The sequence below is a fragment of the Corvus kubaryi genome, unplaced genomic scaffold (genome assembly GCF_017639235.1).
Source record: "Corvus kubaryi isolate FWS band 111438036 unplaced genomic scaffold, C.kubaryi_AGA036_p1.0 128, whole genome shotgun sequence".
Classification (NCBI taxonomy): domain Eukaryota; kingdom Metazoa; phylum Chordata; class Aves; order Passeriformes; family Corvidae; genus Corvus; species Corvus kubaryi.
Genome location: NW_024580663.1, coordinates 1,849,594 through 1,868,103, shown reverse-complemented (window position 1 = coordinate 1,868,103; position 18,510 = coordinate 1,849,594). Strand labels below are relative to the sequence as shown.

General features: G+C 60.3%; 1 protein-coding gene across 5 annotated transcripts in view; it reads left to right on the top strand.

Moving 5' to 3' along the window:
* Nucleotides 1–18,510, top strand: part of PCDH1 (protocadherin 1) — a 55,416-nt gene that overhangs the window by 5,358 nt on the left and 31,548 nt on the right. For all 5 annotated transcript variants that reach the window (XM_042025052.1, XM_042025035.1, XM_042025044.1 and 2 more), the window contains exons 2-3: nt 2,477–3,291; nt 4,827–7,019. In XM_042025052.1, the coding sequence (XP_041880986.1) occupies nt 2,494–3,291; nt 4,827–7,019 (2,991 nt within the window). In that variant the 5' untranslated portion in view covers nt 2,477–2,493. The remainder of the gene's footprint in view (nt 1–2,476; nt 3,292–4,826; nt 7,020–18,510) is intronic.

Genomic DNA, 18,510 nt, shown 5'->3' with positions numbered 1-18,510 from the left:
TGTGTGTGTGTGACACGCCTGCACACCCTGCCAGGGCACAGCTGTGCCCTTTCCTACGGACACACGGCCGTGCTCCGGGCAGGTGCACACCCCCGGAATGCTCACAGTGCACACCCAGCACAGACACACGCGTGTGTGCACACACTCCCTGTGTTGATGCAGAGATCTGTTGTGTTTCTGCTTGGCTCCTGAGCTCCTCCATCCTCAGCTTGGTCCAGGGATGGAAGAGGTCTTGCTCTCCTCATGCCTTCCTCCCTGAGTCACACATCCCAGCGCCGGTGAGGGCAGTTCTGCACGGCCTCAGCCAGCTGGGAATGGCTCTGCTCTGCAGAAAGGAAGTGGCAGGACAAGGGAGCAGAGGCGAGCTTGGCTTCAGGGCCACCGTTTCCTCTCCAGACCCGGAGATGTATTTTCACTGTGGAGGCAGAGCTCATCTCTTCCATGTCCCCACATCCATGGGCAAGCAGAGAGGTGGAAGGACCGGGAGCTGTTGGCTTGTGGGAAGTACCGAGGAGGACAGTGCAGGGTGCTCCACTTGCTGATGATCCATACAATGCCAGGCTAACCAGGAGCTGGGCACTTGCTGCGTGGCACCACTGAGGGGGATGGGGATGGAGCGCTTGCCCATGGAGCGTTTGCTTACCCTTGGGTGCAGAGTATGGACAGAGGGAGCGATGGGAGCGGCGAGAGGAGGGTGATGCTGCGGGGCCTTGGCAGATGTTTGTGGGTGTTAATTTTAGGGCACCCAGTCCCTGGGTTTTTGGGTGCCGGCGAGCTGTGTTGAACCCCTTTACGCTCACAGCTCAGCAGAAGCTGCGTGGGTGCTCCTGGACCCTGGAGGAGGAAAATGTGTTCCCAGAACGGAAACCAGGGGACGGGAAAGCTGGTGGCCAAGCCCAGCAGCTATCAGGGGCTTGGTGGCAAGGCATGTGGCTTGGCACAGGAGGGGACAGTCTGTGGGGCTGGCGGTATGCCTGGCACGGCCTGGGCAGTGTGTGGGCATGGGGAGGAGGTGCCAGTGGCAGGGGCAGCGGTGCAGGGGTGTCTCTGCAATGCAGGGGGGCAGTGCTCCTGGCACCGCCGCTGCAGCAGCGGGGTGGGCACTGGCACGGGGTGGGCACCCAGTGTGTGCCATGTCCCAGACTGGAGTGGGAGGGAATGGGAAGGAACAGTGTGTCTGCAGTGAGGAAGGGAACAGGAGCCGCTGGCGCAGGGTGTGGGGTTGCCTAGTGACTGTGCAGCGAGGGGGCTGCTGCGCTGCCGTTGCAGTGCGCCGGGGCTGGGCACTGCCAGGGGCTGCCCGGGGGGTTCCTGCACTGCAGCGCAGCCTGGGCAGGGACCCGGTGTCCCTCGGAGTGCCAGGGGCACCGGGGGCGGCAGTGCTCCACAGGCAGTGCAGGAGGGATGAGGCACAGGGCCCCTGCATCCCTGCAGTGCCGCGTGGGTGGTGCCTCTGTACCTCGCAGTGCGAGGCTGGCAGTGCCACTGTGCTGGCAGTGCGGCGAGGGCAGTGCTGCTTTGTCCCTGCCACAGCGGTGCCCCACGGCCCTGCAGTGCTGAGGGGTGGCAGCCCTGCATCCCCGCAGCATCCCGTGGCCCTGCAGTGGTGGAGGGGTGCAGTTCCTGCAGTGCGGGCAGTGCCCTGCAGCCCTGCAGTGCTGGGTGGGCGACAGTGCTGTGTTCCTGCAGTGTCCTGTGTCCCCAGAGTGATGGCTGCTGCGGGTCCTGCCGGGCAGGCAGTGATGGATGGGAGGGAGCTGTATGCTGCCAGTGCCCCGTGTCCCTGCAGTGCTGGGGGCATGGCAGCCCTGCATCCCTGCGGTGCCCCGTGTCCCTGGGTGGGTGTCAGCCCTGTGTCCCTTCAGTGTCTCATGTCCCCGCAGTGCCAGATGGGTGTCAGCCCCACAACCCCGCAGTGCCAGATGGGTGTCAGCCCCACATCCCCGCGGAGCAGGCAGAGCTCCCCGTTTGGTGCTCCCGTTTCTGCAGTCCTGGCAGCTGCGTGCAGTGCCTGTGTGTCCCTGCCGTGCGTGGCAGGCAGTGCCCCTGCACTGGTGGCACACAATGCTCCTGTGTTTGGGTGGTGAGAAGCTGTCTCGGAGCCTGGCCGGCTCCCATCGGGTTGTTGGCAGCAGGCTGCCTGCAGTCCACCCTGTTAGTGTGCCTCGTTGGGTCTAATTACAGTTGGTGTGGTGACGAAGAGGGTGGACAGTGGCAGGAGTGGCTTCCTGCAAGTGACAGGGCTGAGGTTTCAATGATGGGGTTACTCACTCCAGCAGGGCGTTGCAGGAACTTTGCAAGCCGAGACGGGTCTTTCAGGGCACTGGAGGCTGCCAGGAGCCCTCGGCTGGGCCAGCCCCAGCAGCCCCTTCCCTTTGGGAGCCGTGCCAGGACCATGTGCAGCCCCACATGGTAGAGTGGGATAAGCCAGGGAAGTGGGCTGGTCCCTAACCTCCAGTGTCTGTGTCTTCTCCAGCTCCCCTGCAGCGCAGGATGAACTCGCTGGCATCCTGCCTGGGCCTGTGGCTCCTCTGCCAGCTCCCTGCCCTGGCCTCGGGGACACGTGCGGTCTACAAAGTGCAGGAGGAACAACCCCCCAACAGCCTCATAGGGAGCCTGGCCTCTGACTACGGCTTACCGGACATGGGGCACCTCTACAAGCTGGAAGTGGGGGCCCCGTACCTCCGTGTGGATGGCAAGACTGGGGACATCTACACCACAGAGACCTCCATCGACCGGGAGAACCTGCGGGAGTGCCAGCACCTCCTGCCCGGAGAGCCCTGCTTCCTGGAGTTCGAGGTGTCCATCACTAACCTGAACGCCAACAGCAGCCCGCGCCTGCTCGAGGGGCAGATCGAGGTGCTGGATATCAATGACAACACCCCCAATTTCGCCTCGCCCGTCCTCACCCTCTCCATCCCCGAAAACACCAACATCGGGACGCTCTTCCCCATCCCCCTGGCCATGGACCGGGACTCAGGCCCCAACGGTGTTGCCTCCTACGAGCTGATGGCTGGTCCGGAGGCGCAGGAGCTCTTTGGGCTGCAGGTGGCCGAGGACCAGGACGAGAAGCAGCCGCAGCTGATCGTCATGGGGAACCTGGACCGGGAGCAGTGGGACTCCTACGATCTGACCATCAAGGTGCAGGACGGGGGGAACCCCCCACGGGCGAGCAGTGCCCTGCTCCGCATCACCATCCTGGACATGAACGACAACGCGCCCAAGTTCGAGAAGGCCCTGTACGAGGCAGAGCTCTCCGAAAACAGCCCTGTGGGGCACTCTGTCCTCCAGGTGAGTGGGGGGGATGCTTCTCCTTCCTGCTTCCCCTTCTGCCTGGCTGCAGGGACAACCCAGAAGCATCGGCACAGCCGTGGTTCCTCCAGGGAGGAGGGAGGGTTGGATGGAGGAACCCACCGTGTCACCCAGGGCCAGTAGGCAGGCAGGTCCCCGGGATGTCACATCTGCTCAAGCGAGGTTGGAGAGGATGTGCAGGAAGGCGCAGCCAGAGCGGGGCCGCAGGACGCAGCTGAGGGGCAGCAGCAGGGCTGCAGGGAGCAGGGTTCTGGGTTACTGGGAGGGCTGGGACCTGAGGGCCACCGGGAGTCTGGCTTGCAGCCAGTGCGGTCTCAGTGCTGCCCGCAGACAAGACACAGACCCTTTCATAAGTTGCATTCCCTTGGCCGCTCCATGGAAACTCAGGAGGTAGGGACAGGGAGCATCCCTGCTGCCCGTGTGCGGGCTGGCCGTGGCTCCAGAGCTGCCCTGCTGTCTGCAGGGAGCCGGGGCTCTGCCCCATCTTGGGCAGCGCTGAAAACTGGCCCAGAGAGCCCAGGGGGCTGGATCTTGGTGGATTTGGCTTGGAGGGGGCATTGAGATGATAGTAGTTGACATCTGTTTATCTGCAGCTGCCATCTTAATAAGCGGAGCGCGGCCAGCTCTCATCTGCCTGCTAATTCTGATGTGAATTTTTTAAGAATTCATTTTTCACTGTTAAGAGAATGGGAGTTGGAAGCAGATAAGGGAGCTGCATGGCCGGGAGGAGAATGGGCTGAGACGCCGCTGCTGCCATTGCTCAGCTTTTATCTTTCAGGGGGAAAATGACTTCCGCCTGTTTTGTGAGTGGAGGTAAAAGGTGGAATTTACATTTAACAACTTTCGTTCTCCATCCAAATCTGCTGAGCAAGATAACGGCGGAGCAGCAAATGGTGCAGAGAAGAGGCTGCTCAGAGAGCCGATTAGGGAGGCAAATGTTAGACAAACCTCATCTTCTTTAGAAAGCAAATAATAGGCGTAGAGGCAGGTTTATGGGGATGCAGGGCTCCTGGCGGGCGGGCAGGGATGGACGGGGCTGTGCAGGGCTTAGGCAGCCCCAATCCCTGCTTGGCTGCACCCCTGGATGCCGCGATGGAGCTGCTGCAGCTCCGCACATCGTTGCCTCCCTCCTCAACCTCACCTGAGCCAGGCAGCTGCTCCAGCCCCTCCTCGGGGGCACAGCTGGAGCTGTCCCTCCCTGCTGCTGGCTGGGTCTCAGCAGCACGGTTCCATGGCTCCAGAGGATTCCCTGCGTGCCGGAGCCGGCCGGGAGGGGAGCGCAGCCAACCGGCCCAGCCGGTTTCTCTGGAAGAGTGAGGCAAAGCCTCCGTGCCCGAGGGCGGCTCCCAGCTGCTCTGCCGGTCCCAGGCTCTTTGCCCCACAGTCCTTGGCCCCAGAAGAGGAAATCCTGGTTTTTCCCCCCGGCTGTCCCCAGGGAAGGCCACAGCGGTTTGTGGAGGGGCTCACTCCGCCGTTCCCTCGTCCTGCTCACCGATTGTCCCTCTGTCCCCCAGGTGAAAGCCAACGACTCGGACCAGGGTTCCAACGCCGAGATCGACTACTCCTTCCACCAGGCCTCTGACATGGTGCGGCGGCTGCTGCGCCTGGACCGCGCCACGGGGCTCATCACCGTGCAGGGCCCCATCGACCGCGAGGACATCGGCACCCTCAAGTTCTCCGTCATGGCCAAGGACAAGGGTGCCAACCCCAAGAGCGCCCGCACTCAGGTGGTGGTCACCATCAAGGACATGAATGACAACGCACCCTCCATAGAGATCCGGGGCATAGGGTTGGTCACTCACCAGGATGGCATGGCCAACATCTCGGAGGACGTGCCAGTAGAGACAGCAGTGGCTCTGGTGCAGGTGTCCGACCGAGATGAGGGTGAAAACGCTGTGGTGACCTGCGTGGTGGCCGGTGATGTCCCATTCCAGCTGCGCCAGGCCAGTGAGACAGGGAGTGACAGCAAGAAGAAATACTTCCTGCAGACCACCACGCCGCTGGACTACGAGTCGGTGAAGGAGTACACGATTGAGATCGTGGCTGTGGATTCGGGCAACCCGCCCCTCTCCAGTACCAACTCCTTGAAGGTGCAGGTGATGGACGTCAATGACAATGCCCCTGTCTTCAGCCAGAGCTTCACTGAGGTGGCCTTCCCCGAGAACAACGAGCCTGATGACCTGGTGATGGAGGTGAGTGCCACTGACGCTGACAGCGGCTCCAATGCCAAGCTGGTTTATTCCCTGGTGACAGACCCCGCCTCCAAGGGCTCCTTCACCATTGACCCTGACTCTGGGGAGATCCGAGTGAAGGCGGTGCTGGACCGAGAGCAACGGGAACGCTACGAGTTCTTGGTGGTGGCAGAAGATAAGGGCAGCCCCAGCAAGCAGGGCACAGCGTCTGTGGCCATCAATGTCATGGACAGGAATGACAACGACCCCAAGTTCATGCTGAGTGGCTACAACTTCTCAGTGATGGAGAACATGCCACCCCTCAGCCCTGTGGGCATGGTGACGGTCATCGATGCTGACAAAGGAGAAAATGCCCGGATCCAGCTATCAGTGGAGCAAGACAACGGGGATTTTGTCATCCAAAATGGCACTGGCACCATCCTCTCCAGCATCTCTTTTGACCGGGAGCAGCAGAGCACCTACACCTTCCGACTCAAGGCGGTGGATGGTGGGGATCCCCCCAGGTCTGCCTACGTGGGCGTGACCATTAACGTCTTGGATGAGAATGACAATGCCCCCTTCATCACCTCCCCCTCCAACGCCACCTACAAGCACATCCTGCCCCACACCAGCCCAGGCCAGCAGGTGAGCAAGGTCAAGGCAGAGGACATCGACTCGGGCATCAATGCCGAGCTGATCTACAGCATCACGGGAGGCAACCCCTTCGAGCTCTTCCAGATCTCCCCGCAGAGCGGAGACATCACCCTGGAGAAGGAGATCCTGCGCAAGCACCATGGCCTGCACCGCCTGGTCGTGCGCGTCAATGACAAGGGCAAGCCCTCGCGGCACGGCACGGCCCTGGTGCACTTCTACGTCAACGAGACGCTGGCCAACCGCACGCTGCTGGACACGCTGGTGGGGCACAGCCTGGACACTCCGCTGGACATCGACATCGCCGGTGACCCCGAGTATGAGCGCAGCAAGCAGCGGAGCAACATCCTCTTTGGGGTCATCGCCGGCATCGTGGCTGTCACCCTGGTCATCGTGCTGGTGGTCCTGGTGCGCTACTGCCGGCAGCGCGAGGCCAAGAGCGGCTACCAGGCGGGCAAGAAGGAGACCAAGGACCTTTACGCACCCAAGCAGGCCAGCAAGAGCGGGAAGAGCAAGAGCAAGGTGAAGAAGAGCAAGTCTCCCAAGCCGCCCAAGCCCACGGAGGATGAGGAGGAGACGGGGCTGCAGAAATCGCTAAAGTTCAACCTCATGAACGACTCTGTCAGCGACAGCCCCCGGATCCACCTGCCCCTGAACTACCCTCCGGGCAGCCCGGACCTGGGCCGCCACTACCGCTCCAACTCGCCTCTGCCATCCATCCAGCTGCAGCCTCAGTCACCCTCCGCCTCCAAGAAGCACCAAGTGGTGCAGGACCTGCCGGCCACCAACACCTTTGTTGGCACCGGGGACAACAACTCGACGGGCTCCGAGCAGTACTCGGACTACAGCTACCGCACCAACCCCCAGAAATACACCAACAAGCAGGTAGGAGAGCTCATCCTGAGGCCGGCAGCGGCGCCCCCGCTGCACCGGGGAGCCATCTGGACAGAGGTGTGGGAGTGAACGTGGACTGGCCCCCAGCCCTGCATGTGTGGCCCGGGGGGATGGCGTTGGACTACCCCGGAGCTGAGGCACAGAGCCTGGGCGTGGTGCAGGGAGGGGATGGGGACGGTGTGGGGGAGGCCAACAACTGTCTGAGCCCTTGTCAGAGCACCCGGGGCTGGGTCCTGGTGGCGCTGCCTGGGTGACGGTGATGCGAAGGGCGCTGCATGTGTGTGGCTCTGCATGTGGGGCTCTGGGCAGGAAATGCCACCCGCCTGCGTCCCCTTTGGGGACGGCTCTAAGAGCACCGAGGAGGGTGATGCACACCCTCCCATCCCTCCCTCCGCTTAGGCTGGCTCTTGGGGAGGAGGGACTGGTCCTGCTCCTGCCACAGCTGGGTTCCAGCCCTGCCCTGCTCCAGGGAGCAGTTGGGAAGGCTCTGGCCTCGCTGTTGCCAGCCCGGCTCTGCTGGTGCGGCTGAACCTGCCATCAGCTCTGCGCCAGGGCGCCTCAAAGGAAGCTCTGTGCCCGCTGCGGCTGCCCGGGCAGGTGGGGCTGGGTGGAGGAGCAAAGTTCTGCCTTTTTCCCAGGCTCAGGCTCCGGCTTCCCCCAGGCTCGGGCCCTCTGCCACAGCCAGTGCGGTGAAATCTGCGCTTCCCTTAGTGCCGGAGCCGGGCCAGGAGCTGTGGCTCTGCGGGAGAGGGCCCACAGATCCTGGGGCACGCGAATGGCCCGTCCGTGTGGCGGGGCTGGGGCTGTGCTGGGGGCCGGGGGAGAGGGGCACTGGGGTCTCTGCTGTGGTCGGGTCACTGCTCTTGGTGTCGCCGGGGGGGTCTCTGCGTGCGGGGCAGGGCGGAGGCAGGTCTTGGCTGCTCGCTGGTGTGCACTGGAGCTTGGAGCTGAGCCACGAGGTCGTGGGCTGAGCGCGGAGCTTGCAGGACCCTCTTTCTCGGGCTGTCTGGCCACTTAGGAGCTTGCACCACGTTTCTGCTTTGGCACCTCTGTCCTTAACCAGCCAGGGAGGGAGAGAGGGAGCGAGTGCCTGTGGCTTTGCCTTCTTCCTGGGGCCCCGTGGGTGAGGACCACCCACTCCCCCCCATGCTGTACCCCCTGTGCCCCATGAGACCCCTGCCCCCTTCTTTGTACCCCAGTGAGCGGCAGGCTGGGCTCCTGCCGTGGGGCTGAGCTCAGCTGCCCTGTTGGATTTGACTTCAATAAAGTTTTCTATTTTTGACCGGTTGTGCCTTATTTTCCCTGCTGCCCCTGAAGAGGCTCTTGCTCCCAGCAATTTCCCGGGCATATTTTCCATGTCCTTGGCCGCTGGAGCACTCAGGCCCTGCGGAGGCCAGAAGTGATGCTCACGTGGGCCGGCCATCTCCACAAACCCTCCACCACACCCCAGTGTGGTCAGTCCAGAGGCCTCATGGTGCTGACACTTCATCCCCAGGTTGACATCTCCCATGTCCAGTCACTACCTGGCCTTCTAAGGATGTTCCTCCAGAACAGGGCTCCCACCACCTGCACACACACACGCACACACACACACATGAGGATGTGGACGCAGTCCGAGCCGTGGCCCAGCCCGCCTGGCTTTCTTCCACCCCAACATCCTCCCTCAAAGCTTCTCCTGGTTGATCCCCACGTCCTCTTGAGCCACACCCACATCCCACAGCCAGAGCGTGGCGGAGCAGATCCCTGTGCCTGGCTAGCCTGACCCAAATCCCGCCGGCGCGGGCTGGCAGCCGCCGGCTCCCGCCCGCCGCAGTGCTGCAATGAGGGCGCACGTGGTTGCAGATGGAGCCTTGGCATGTCAGCAGCACCCGGATCCCGGAGCTCCCGCACCCCGAGAGGTGATGGGAAGGAGAGATCCTCCCAGGAAGGCTTGCTGGAGCCGGGTGGTCCTCTCCCTCTCCCTGTATGGGATCTCCTGGCGGGATGGATGGGGGTGATGCCAATGCCGTGGGGCTTGCTCAGCTCCAGCTGTTTGGAGAAAAGATGGATCCTGGTAGGCAGGAACAGTCCAACACCCCCCCTCCCACCATCCAACCATCCCACCTCAGGGACCCCCTCCCTGGCCACCCATTCCTGTTTCTCCTGATTTTTCTTCCAAAGTGGGGCACCCATCCCTGGTCCTGTCACACCAGTTCACCTCTTCCCCAGGGCCTCCAGTGGCCGCACCAGGCTGCTGGGCCAGAGGGGCTCTGGCGCTGGGAGAGATTAGATCAGCCAGGGAAACAAGTGGTTCTGGCTTCGGTGTTTTGAGCCCTGTGCCAGCCTTGGCTCTCACAGCCTCCTCGTTTGTTTTGCTAACAGCATAAGGTTTTATCTTGAACCATCCAGGAAGTGTCTGGGCCTCCTGGGCAGGCAGGGCTGGGACCCGCAGGGAGATGCGATGGCTGCAGAGGAGGAAAGGAGACACCAGCAACCACCTCAATAAGTGCTCCCCGCAGGGCTGGGCAGGGCAGTCTTGGGGCTTGGCTCAGCCCTGCTATCTGCTTCCCTTTGGGAACTTTCTGAGAGAAGTTTCCCTTCCTTCCTTGTCCTCAGCAGCTCTTTGATGAACCTGGGATGAGAACTCAGGCGCTGGCATGGGGAGTGGCTCTTTCTTCTGCCTGGCTCCCAGGCTCCATCCTTTTTTACCGGGAGGGGATATTCTACATCCTTTCCCAAGACTGCCCCGGGTCCTTACAGCCCCCCACCACCTGGGCTGGAGTGATGTGAACTCGAGTGAGCGCAGCAGAGCTTCCTGCACCTGCCCGTGGGCTCGGAGCACGGTGCAGCATTAATTACTCTCTGCGGGAGGGGAGGAGAGGAATATTGTAGCTGTAATGGACAGAAATGAAATCGTTTTGTTTCAGAATTTAGCTCAGAGTCTCCATAAATTGCAGGTTTAGGTGCTGGCAGATGTCTGGGAAAGTCTCCCACTGTCCTGGGTCAGTGGGTTTTCTCAAGGTCGTTCACGTGGAATGAGCTGATAAATGGATCCAGCAAGGAGCTGCAGATGGAGCTGAGGTTCATGGGGGACCTGCCCTGCTTTTCCCCAGTTTCAGAGACACGCTGTGCTGGGAGCAGCTCCTCCGCACTGTGAATCAGCTCCTGCTCCTGGGATCAGCTGGGCTTGGGTCAGATTTGGCTTTGCCAGGCCGAGATCGAATGAGGGAGATGCCGTTGAGGGGTTGCAGATCCCTGGATCTGCTGGGAAGAGTGGCTGTGTCAAAGCACAGCAGCTTTGTGAGCCTCACTGGGGTGCCTGGGGGAGCACAGGATGGGGTGGGGAGTGGTTCGTTCTCTGTGCTGGGGCATTGGTGGGGATGCCAAGGGCACCACGGGCAAGGCAGGAAGGTGCGGTGGCTCCTGGCACGTCTGCGCTGGGGACTTCGGTTGATGGCAGGGATTGGGAGCACTGTGGGGTGTTTGGGGCCTCAGAATGAGGAGCTGCAGCCACGGGAGATGAGCAGCCCTGTGGTACAGGCAGAGCCAGCGTGGGTGTGCGCAGGCTGTGCTGCGGGGGAGGTTACGGCGGGGTGTACCCAGCCTGCTCCCCGTGCGTGGTGGGTGACAGCGGGCTGCTCACTGCCAGCACCCCACGGAGGTGGCAGGGAGGGGAGCACGGTCTCTGTGACAAGGGCTGGCAGGGACACACATACAGGCCGTGTAGGGGATGCAGGGGGGCAGCCAGAGTCTCCCCTGGGAGAAGGCGGCACGGGGCAGGGTACAACCCCTGTCCCCAGGGAGGTGGCAGTGGGGGCTGTGCAGCCTGCACCATGGTGAGAGGTGGCACAGGGGGTGCACAGCCCCAGGGAGAGTGGCACAGGGCTGTGCACAAGCTGTGCTGTGGGGAGGGTGGCAGTGGGGTGGACACAGTGACAGCAGGTGACAGCAGGATGGGCAGCCTTGGGCAGGTGACAACTCCGTAGGCAGTGTCTGCAAGGAGGCAGTGGCACTTGCTGTCCCTAAGCCATCAAGGAGCTCACTGGGTCTCTCCTGCCTGGCTGTCGCTGGCCCCACCAGCGCTGGGGACCTCGTCCTTTCTCCCATGAAGGCACCCAGCCTGTGCTCCCTGCCTGGGGCTCCCCACTCGAGGCTGGGTGACAGCACTGCCCAGTTCCCCTCCTGCCATTCCTCTCTGCTTCTCACTCCCCCCTGCCCTCCTCTTCCTCTCCCTTCTCACAGCCTCAGCCTCTCCGCTGCCTGGTGCCCTTGGAGCCAGCGTTGGCCTTTCCTAGCTTGGATCTGGGGAACTCCTCCTTTTTCCTCCCCAATCTTCCCTCTTCTTTCACAACTGTGTCTGCTCCTCTCCACCCTCTCTCCTGATCTCTCCCTTTGCCCTGGCTTTCCCCAGTCTCTCCTGACTGTGCTGGCCCCAGTACAGAAGGATGCTGAGCCCTCCCAGCGCGGGGCTGAGCCCCTGGTTGGCTCTGCCGGCCGAGCTGTGGATCCTGGGGGATGAAAGCCCTGGCTGTGTGTGCGGCCGCCCGCTCCAAGCCTCCCTGATTGATATTCCCAGCACTGCTCTGCCTGCTCGGCCGGGCTCTCAGCTGCAGTGCTGTTCTCTGGAGCAGGGCCCAGCCCTGCAGGCTGCTTCACCCGGCACCCAAATCCTGGGGCAGAACCCGGGGCTGTGACAGCGTGTGTCCCCATGGTCCCCGGGTGTCCCCGTGGTCCCTGGGTGTCCCCATGGTCCCTGGGTGTCCCCGTGGTCCCTGTGTGTCCCCATGGTCCCTGGGTGTCCCCGTGGTCCCTGGGTGTCCCCATGGTCCCTGGGTGTCCCCGTGGTCCCTGGGTGTCCCTGTGGTCCCTGTGTGTCCCCATGGTCCCTGGGTGTCCCCGTGGTCCCTGGGTGTCCCCGTGGTCCCTGGGTGTCCCCATGGTCCCTGGGTGTCCCCATGGTCCCTGTGTGTCCCCGTGATCCCTGGGTGTCCCTGTGGTCCCCATGTGTCCCCGTGGTCCCTGGGTGTCCCTGTGGTCCCTGGGTGTCCCCGTGGTCCCTGTGTGTCCCCGTGGTCCCCATGTGTCCCTGTGGTCCCTGGGTGTCCCTGTGGTCCCCGGGTGTCCCCGTGGTCCCTGGGTGTCCCTGTGGTCCCCGGGTGTCCCCAGGCACTCGATGGCCCCTGCGTGTCCCTGGGCACTCAGCCCAGAGAGCATCCAGAGGCTGTGGATGGGGTGAAGCACAGAGGGTGGGATGCAGCTGGAGGGGGTGGAGGGTGGGGTGTTCCCGGGTGAGGACAGAGCTGGGATGTTCTGGGATGTTCTGGGATGGGATGGAAAGAGGCTGGAGTAATGAGAGGGTGCGGGATGTAGGACAGGCCAGGGAGGGTGTTGTGGAGGGAACAAGGGCTGAGGAATGCCTGGAGCAAAGGGCACGGAGTGGCTGGAACTGTCAGGGTGGGGAGGGCAGCCCTGGGAGCCATGGGACAACAGCAAAGGGGTGGCTGCTCTGCTCTGGTGTCCCTGAGCTGGTGGCCAGCCAGGACCCCCCAGAGTGAATCCCCTCATGTGGGGCTGTGCCAGGGCAGGTCCCAAAGAGCCCTTTGTGGTTTTTGGGGTGTTGGACACCCAGCCCCGGTGGTGCAAATCTCCTACTGGTTGGCACATCCTTTGGAATGCTGAGTGCTGTGCCAGGCCCAAATCACCTTCGTGGCCCTCCGCCCTCATCCCCACACACCCCAGTCCTGTGAGAGCACCTGCCAGGAACCCTGGGCACGGCCCATCCCCAGGGCACGGCTCATCCCCAGGGCACAGCCATGCCACCATTGCACAACCCAGCTCTGCTCCTGGGAGAAACCAATATGGTCAGTGGAGGTTGTTCCAAAAGAGGCTCTCCCTGCAGTGCCCTGATCCTTCAGTGCCCCAGAAAGCACAGCTTGGCTGAGGATTGAACAGGGGTGAGGAGGTCACCCCTGGCATTTTGGTGCCCACAGTCACCTCTGACTGTGGCTGCAGCATCCACCAGGGCAAGCTGGATGAAGCTCAGCCTTGGCTTCACTTCTGGAGTCAGATCTGCAACTCAGAGTCACTCAGCTTCCCCCTAACAGGCCCTTCATTGACCTTGTCTTTTGTATTGACCCTTTTCTGTACTTCAAGGAGAGCCACAAAAAAGGTGGAGAGAGATTTTACACAGGCAGAGAGTGATCGGACAAGGGGAACTCTTTTAAACTAAAAGAGGAGAGGTTTAGATGGGATGTTGGGAAGGAATTGTTCCCTGGGAGGGTGGGCAGGCCCTGGCACAGGGTGCCCAGAGCAGCTGGGGCTGCCCCTGGATCCCTGGCAGTGTCCAAGGCCAGGTTGGACATTGGGGCTTGGAGCAGCCTGGGACAGTGGGAGGTGTCCTGCCATGGCAGGGGGTGGGATGGGATGAGCTTTAAGGTTCCTTCCAACTCAAACCATTCCATGATGCTATTCCCTGACTTTCTGAACTTTTCTGGAGGTCTCTGCACCCTTGAGGATCTGCTTTCCCTGTAGTAAAGGCTTCTTTCCCGAGTGCGATTCCCAACCCAACCCTCTCGAGAGGAAGAGGAGGTCAGGCAGAGGACCAGAAAGAAAACAACTCCCCCAGATCCCTTGGAAAACATTCCTGGCTGTTTTGCATCAATGCCTGGTGTGGTGGAGGCTGTTTACTGCCTCAGCCCTTCAGCTGCTTGCAGGGAAGCGTGGGTGGGTTTGTGGTGGGAGCATGGGCTGTGACCTGCCAGCAGAGCAGCAGGAAGCTCCACCACCTCATCATTTCCACCCTTCTGGCACCCACAGCCAGGCCTTGTGGGTCCTGCCCAGAGATCCCTGAAGATGCCCCTTTCCCGGGATGTAAACATCCTTCTGAGCTCCTCGTGGCTTGCAAAACACCCGCTCTGATCTCCTATCTGCACATGGCACCGGCATCCTCGCACATTCCATCAAAGCTCGGGGCCGTCCTTTGGGGAGGGCAGCGATTCCCCACCTCTCTCCCTGGGAACTGATCCTGCTCCGGAGCTGTCGGAGCAGCGTGCCCTGATTCAGCTCTTCAGAGACATCTTGAAAGGCCTGAGCAACCTGAAAGCCTGCAGCTATTTTGCTCCCACATGGCCTGGTTTTCACATCCTCCCAACTCCTCGGTGCTCGGGAGCAGCTGCCAGGGAGGCTCTGCCAGAGATCCGGCCCTGCTGCTGGAGCACCTCTTGGCTGAGCTCTGGACTGAGATGCTGCTGGAAGTGTCCTGCTGGAGCGATGTGTGATGTTCCTCTCACACTCATCCATTCATCCTCCTGCTTGTGCCTCAAAAGCACTCGAGCTGCGTGGAAAGCAAAACGCGCGCTTCAGGCGTTTGAAGAGCCCTTCATTTTCATTCAGGCTGGGCAAGACCTTCTGGGGTGTTGTGATTCCAGGCTCTTCAAACGCCTGCAGGAGCTTGGGTGGTTTTTTTTCCCAAGGATTTCAAGTGGATCACTATTTATTAAGGTCTATCAGGGCATCTCTTGCCCGGAGAGCTCAGAAACCTTTGCTAACATGCAGGAAATTTGTCTGGAGCCACGATCTGGTTTGGCCAAGGATGTGACAGCAATGCTGGGATTTGAGGAACTCATCCATCCTAGGGGTCCTGTGCCGGTGGGAATGGGAGTTGGAGCAGTGCACACAAGATAAGTGGCCCTAAGAAGCCTTCCTATGACTTGTCCTACCTGTTTGATGTCTCCAAAGGGAGATTTGTCTCACCTGGTATCTCCATTCATCAGGAGGTGCAGACCACTGAGGTGAGGGCTCTGCCCTTCTCTGCAGCGTGTGGGTGCCCAGACCTCAGGAACAGGCATGATTCCTTGGGCAAACAGGAAAAGCTGCTGTCCTTTGCCTGTGGAAATGGAGCTGGTTGCAGAACAGGTCTGCCCTCAGAGGAAAATTTTCAATTTGAAAGCAAATCAGGAAGAATTGACAGTTTTCCCCCTCTATTTCCCAAGTCAATCAGAATATATATGATATACAAATATCTTTTTTTCCTAGTAATTTCTAAAGGCATGATTCTGACTGACCTTTTTGGGTTGAGCTCTGTAATTAATACTTGGCTGGATTCCTGAAGTGAAAAGTTCCTTTGCAAGAGCATCATTTTTTCATTTTCACGTGTCAGCAAAGATCTCCCCCCCCGCCCCAACCCTGAGACAAGGAGCTCTCTTGAATAATGATCTGATTTCAGCAATTTGACAGGTTTTCCGTGGACAGGCTTCCATGGAAGCATTCCTGGTTATCTCCATTTTTTTTTTATAGAGTCCTGAGCCTCCAGCTTCGGACCCCCTGGTCTCCCCAGAGCCTTCAACACTCCCTGTCAGCTCCGCTGGGTGCAACTGGGAGCCAGATTAGCTCATTATTTTCCCAGCATTATTTTCCCACTCCGCAGCTGTTGGATTCCTCGAGGGTTTTATTCGAGTGTTGCTCCCAGTCCCGGAAGCTTTTTCTCCCTGGGATCTTCAGATGGTTTTAACATGATTATGAGACCTCCTGCTGCGGCCAGGGCAATTTCCACTCCACACCAACCATCTCCAGAATAGCTCCATTATCAGTGGGATGGTGACAGGCATTCCAGGGCAGCACGGCCGGGCCAATTTAGACATCATTCCGTAAAGATTATGACCCCTTTCCGTTTTCCCGTTCGCCCTTCCGATGATTTATTTCCACATTTTCCTTGCCCATCTTCATTTCACCCAAAGAAAAGCCAAATGGCACCTCCTGGATGGGCTGGGAGCTGGGATAGGCTGAGGGTTAGGCAGGCTCTGTCCCCAGGCTGCCTAAATGGGTTTCTAATTGCGTTAGATCTTGCTCTGAGTTAGATAAATTCGATCTGACCAGGCAGGTTGGCACCGGGCTTTGGCGGCTTCTTTGAGCATCATGCAAATTTCAGGAGGCTTCAGGGCACCTATGTGGAGTCAGCCCGCATTTTCCCTGGATTTATTCATTAAATAGTGCCTCGGGAGCTGATGTCCATTTGAGGCTGGCTGCTCTGCTATCATTATTTCGGCAGGACTTGGAGACTGGCTCTGCTGACTGCAAGGTCAGCACTCGCTAATTGTCAGCTGAGCAGCCACTCAGGAGGGGGAGCAGGTGCTTTTTGGGATAACACCTGGCTCTGGGATTCCATGGATTCCTGCCTGTCGTTTCTCTGGTCGCGGATTCCTTCTCTGGTTTGTCAGCAGTGAAAGAGCTGGGGGGTTGTTGGGAACTGGGGGTGGGCACAGGGATTTGGGGGCAGGCACAGCCACCACACGAGGCCTCGTGAGCAGCACGGACCAGAGCTGTCACCCCACGGCCGATGTGCCCTGTGGGACCCCCGTGGCTGTGGTGGAGGTGGCCCCAGTAAAGTCAGGCTGGCAGATGACAGAGCTGGGCCTTTAACTGTGCTGGCGCTCCTGCCCAGAACTGTCAGGGTCCTTTGGGGGACATCACCTTCAGGGACGAAATTTTGGGAGGGCCTGAACGAGTGTTTTGAACAAAGGAGGGGTCTCACAGGTGTGCACAGGCCACACCTTTGCTTAGAGGTGGATCCATCCATCTCCCTCCCTTGTCCAAAGCAGGCAGAGCCCCTGGGACCTGATCCCGTGCTCGGCACCAGCTCTTCCCTCAATTCCTTCGTGTTGTGCAAACACGGAGCAATGCTGGGAATGCAGTTGGGTCTGCTTAAGCACCTGGACACCTGGAGATGCTGTGGCAGGGCAGGGAGGGACCCCCGGGCAGACAGGACCCCCAGGCCACCAAGGGGAGGAGCAGAGCAGAGGGGAACTGTAGGTGCCAGGAGGTGACACCAAGCCAGGGCAGGGCTTGCCTTGTCCCTGTCCCTCAGGGTGCTGCTGTGCCCGGAAACGCCCTGAGCTCTTCCCATCACCTGCAGGGTGGGTGCAGAACGAGCAGGGAGGGCTCCTGGGGGGCTTCTCCTCCAAAAATCAGTGCAGCACAGTGTTCTGCGAGGGGGGCCATGGAAAAGGATGGGAAGAGCTGTCACAGCTCCATCCTCGCCCCAGCACAGCAGCAGAAGCACCGGTGGCTCAGACAAGCGGTAAAATGGTCAGCTCAGGGACGAGCTGAGCCCATGTCCTGTTTCCTGGAGCTTGAGCGTTGCCCTGGGTCATTTTGGCAATTCAGCTCCAGCTTTCCTCGAAGCTTGCCCTGGTTTCCATGGCCATAATATTCCCCTCAGCCTCCTGCTCCGAAGGCTGCGCTGCGCTGGAGCCCTGCTCCTCTGCAGGCAAAGCAAATCATTCCCAAGCCTCCACCCACGGAAAGCTGGCTCTGGGGCGTTCAGAGTACGGTCCCTGGGCTTCTCTTTCTTTCCCTCCGTACCCAGGGATGTTGCAGCGCTCCAGGTCGGTTTGTGAAGGAGAGGGGTTCATGAATCCATGTGGAGTTGAGTAACTCGGGTGCCACAATGGCTCCCTTGTCACTTATTTTGATATTCCGGGCGCTGGCTCTGACATTGCCTTTCACTCCCGGCCCTGTGAGTTGCTGCATTGTGGCGGCTGTTGGGGAAGCAGCTCCTTTGGCAGCTGCCTGAGAGGAGGCTCCTGGCGTGTGGGGAGGCGCAGGAACCTTTGGAAGCTGCCAGAGGAGACCGGGAGACACAGATCCCGCTTTGGGATCAGCAGCGAGCCGGTTAACAAGGGCTGGATTTCCCCCACTGCGCTCGGGGAGGGCGAGCAGGGTGGCTCCCTCCGTCGTCCCTGCCAGCAGGAAAAGGGTGCCCGGGGCGGATTTTACGGTTTCCTTTGTGAACAATGGAATTTCTCCCGCTGCTCGGTCCCTGCCCTCTGCACACGGGGTAATGTTGTGGGTTTGTGGGGACACGGTGGCATCCCAAATTCCTCTTCCCTCCTAGCACTGCTCTTGTTTGGGCTGAGTTTGTTTTCCCTGGGTTTAGCAAGGAGAATCTGCCTGGTGCAGGTCCTGATGGATCTGGAGATGTTTGAATGAGGGAAGGAAGAGGCAGGAGGGAGCAGAGGGGCTGAGGAGTGCGGGGTCCCCTTAGCCCCATCCAGCATCCGTGAGTGGGAATCCTCACAGAGCCATCAAGGTTGGAAAAGACCTCCACGGTCATCAAGATTTGCTGTCACCCAGCCCAGAGCACTGAGTGCCACCTCCAGTTGTTCCTTGAATACCTCCAGGGATGGTGATTCCACCACCCTCCTTCCAATGCCACCCTTGCCATGAAGAAATTTATCCCAATACAATTTTTCCTAACGTGCCCTCATGGCAGAGGGAATCAGCACAGGCAGGGATTGGTGTTGGGGTGTTTGGGATGCGTAGCCAGGACCACGCAGGTCAGGGACAGCCCATGAAAATTCATCACCAAAACAAATCCCTGCTACTGCCAGATGAGCCCCAAAACTGGAGCTGTGGGTTTGGGTCTGGCTTCCCCGTGGCTGGAAGGCTGGGACAGGGCGGGATGGAGCACAGGGAAGGGCAGCAGGGCTGGAAGGAGCACAGGGAA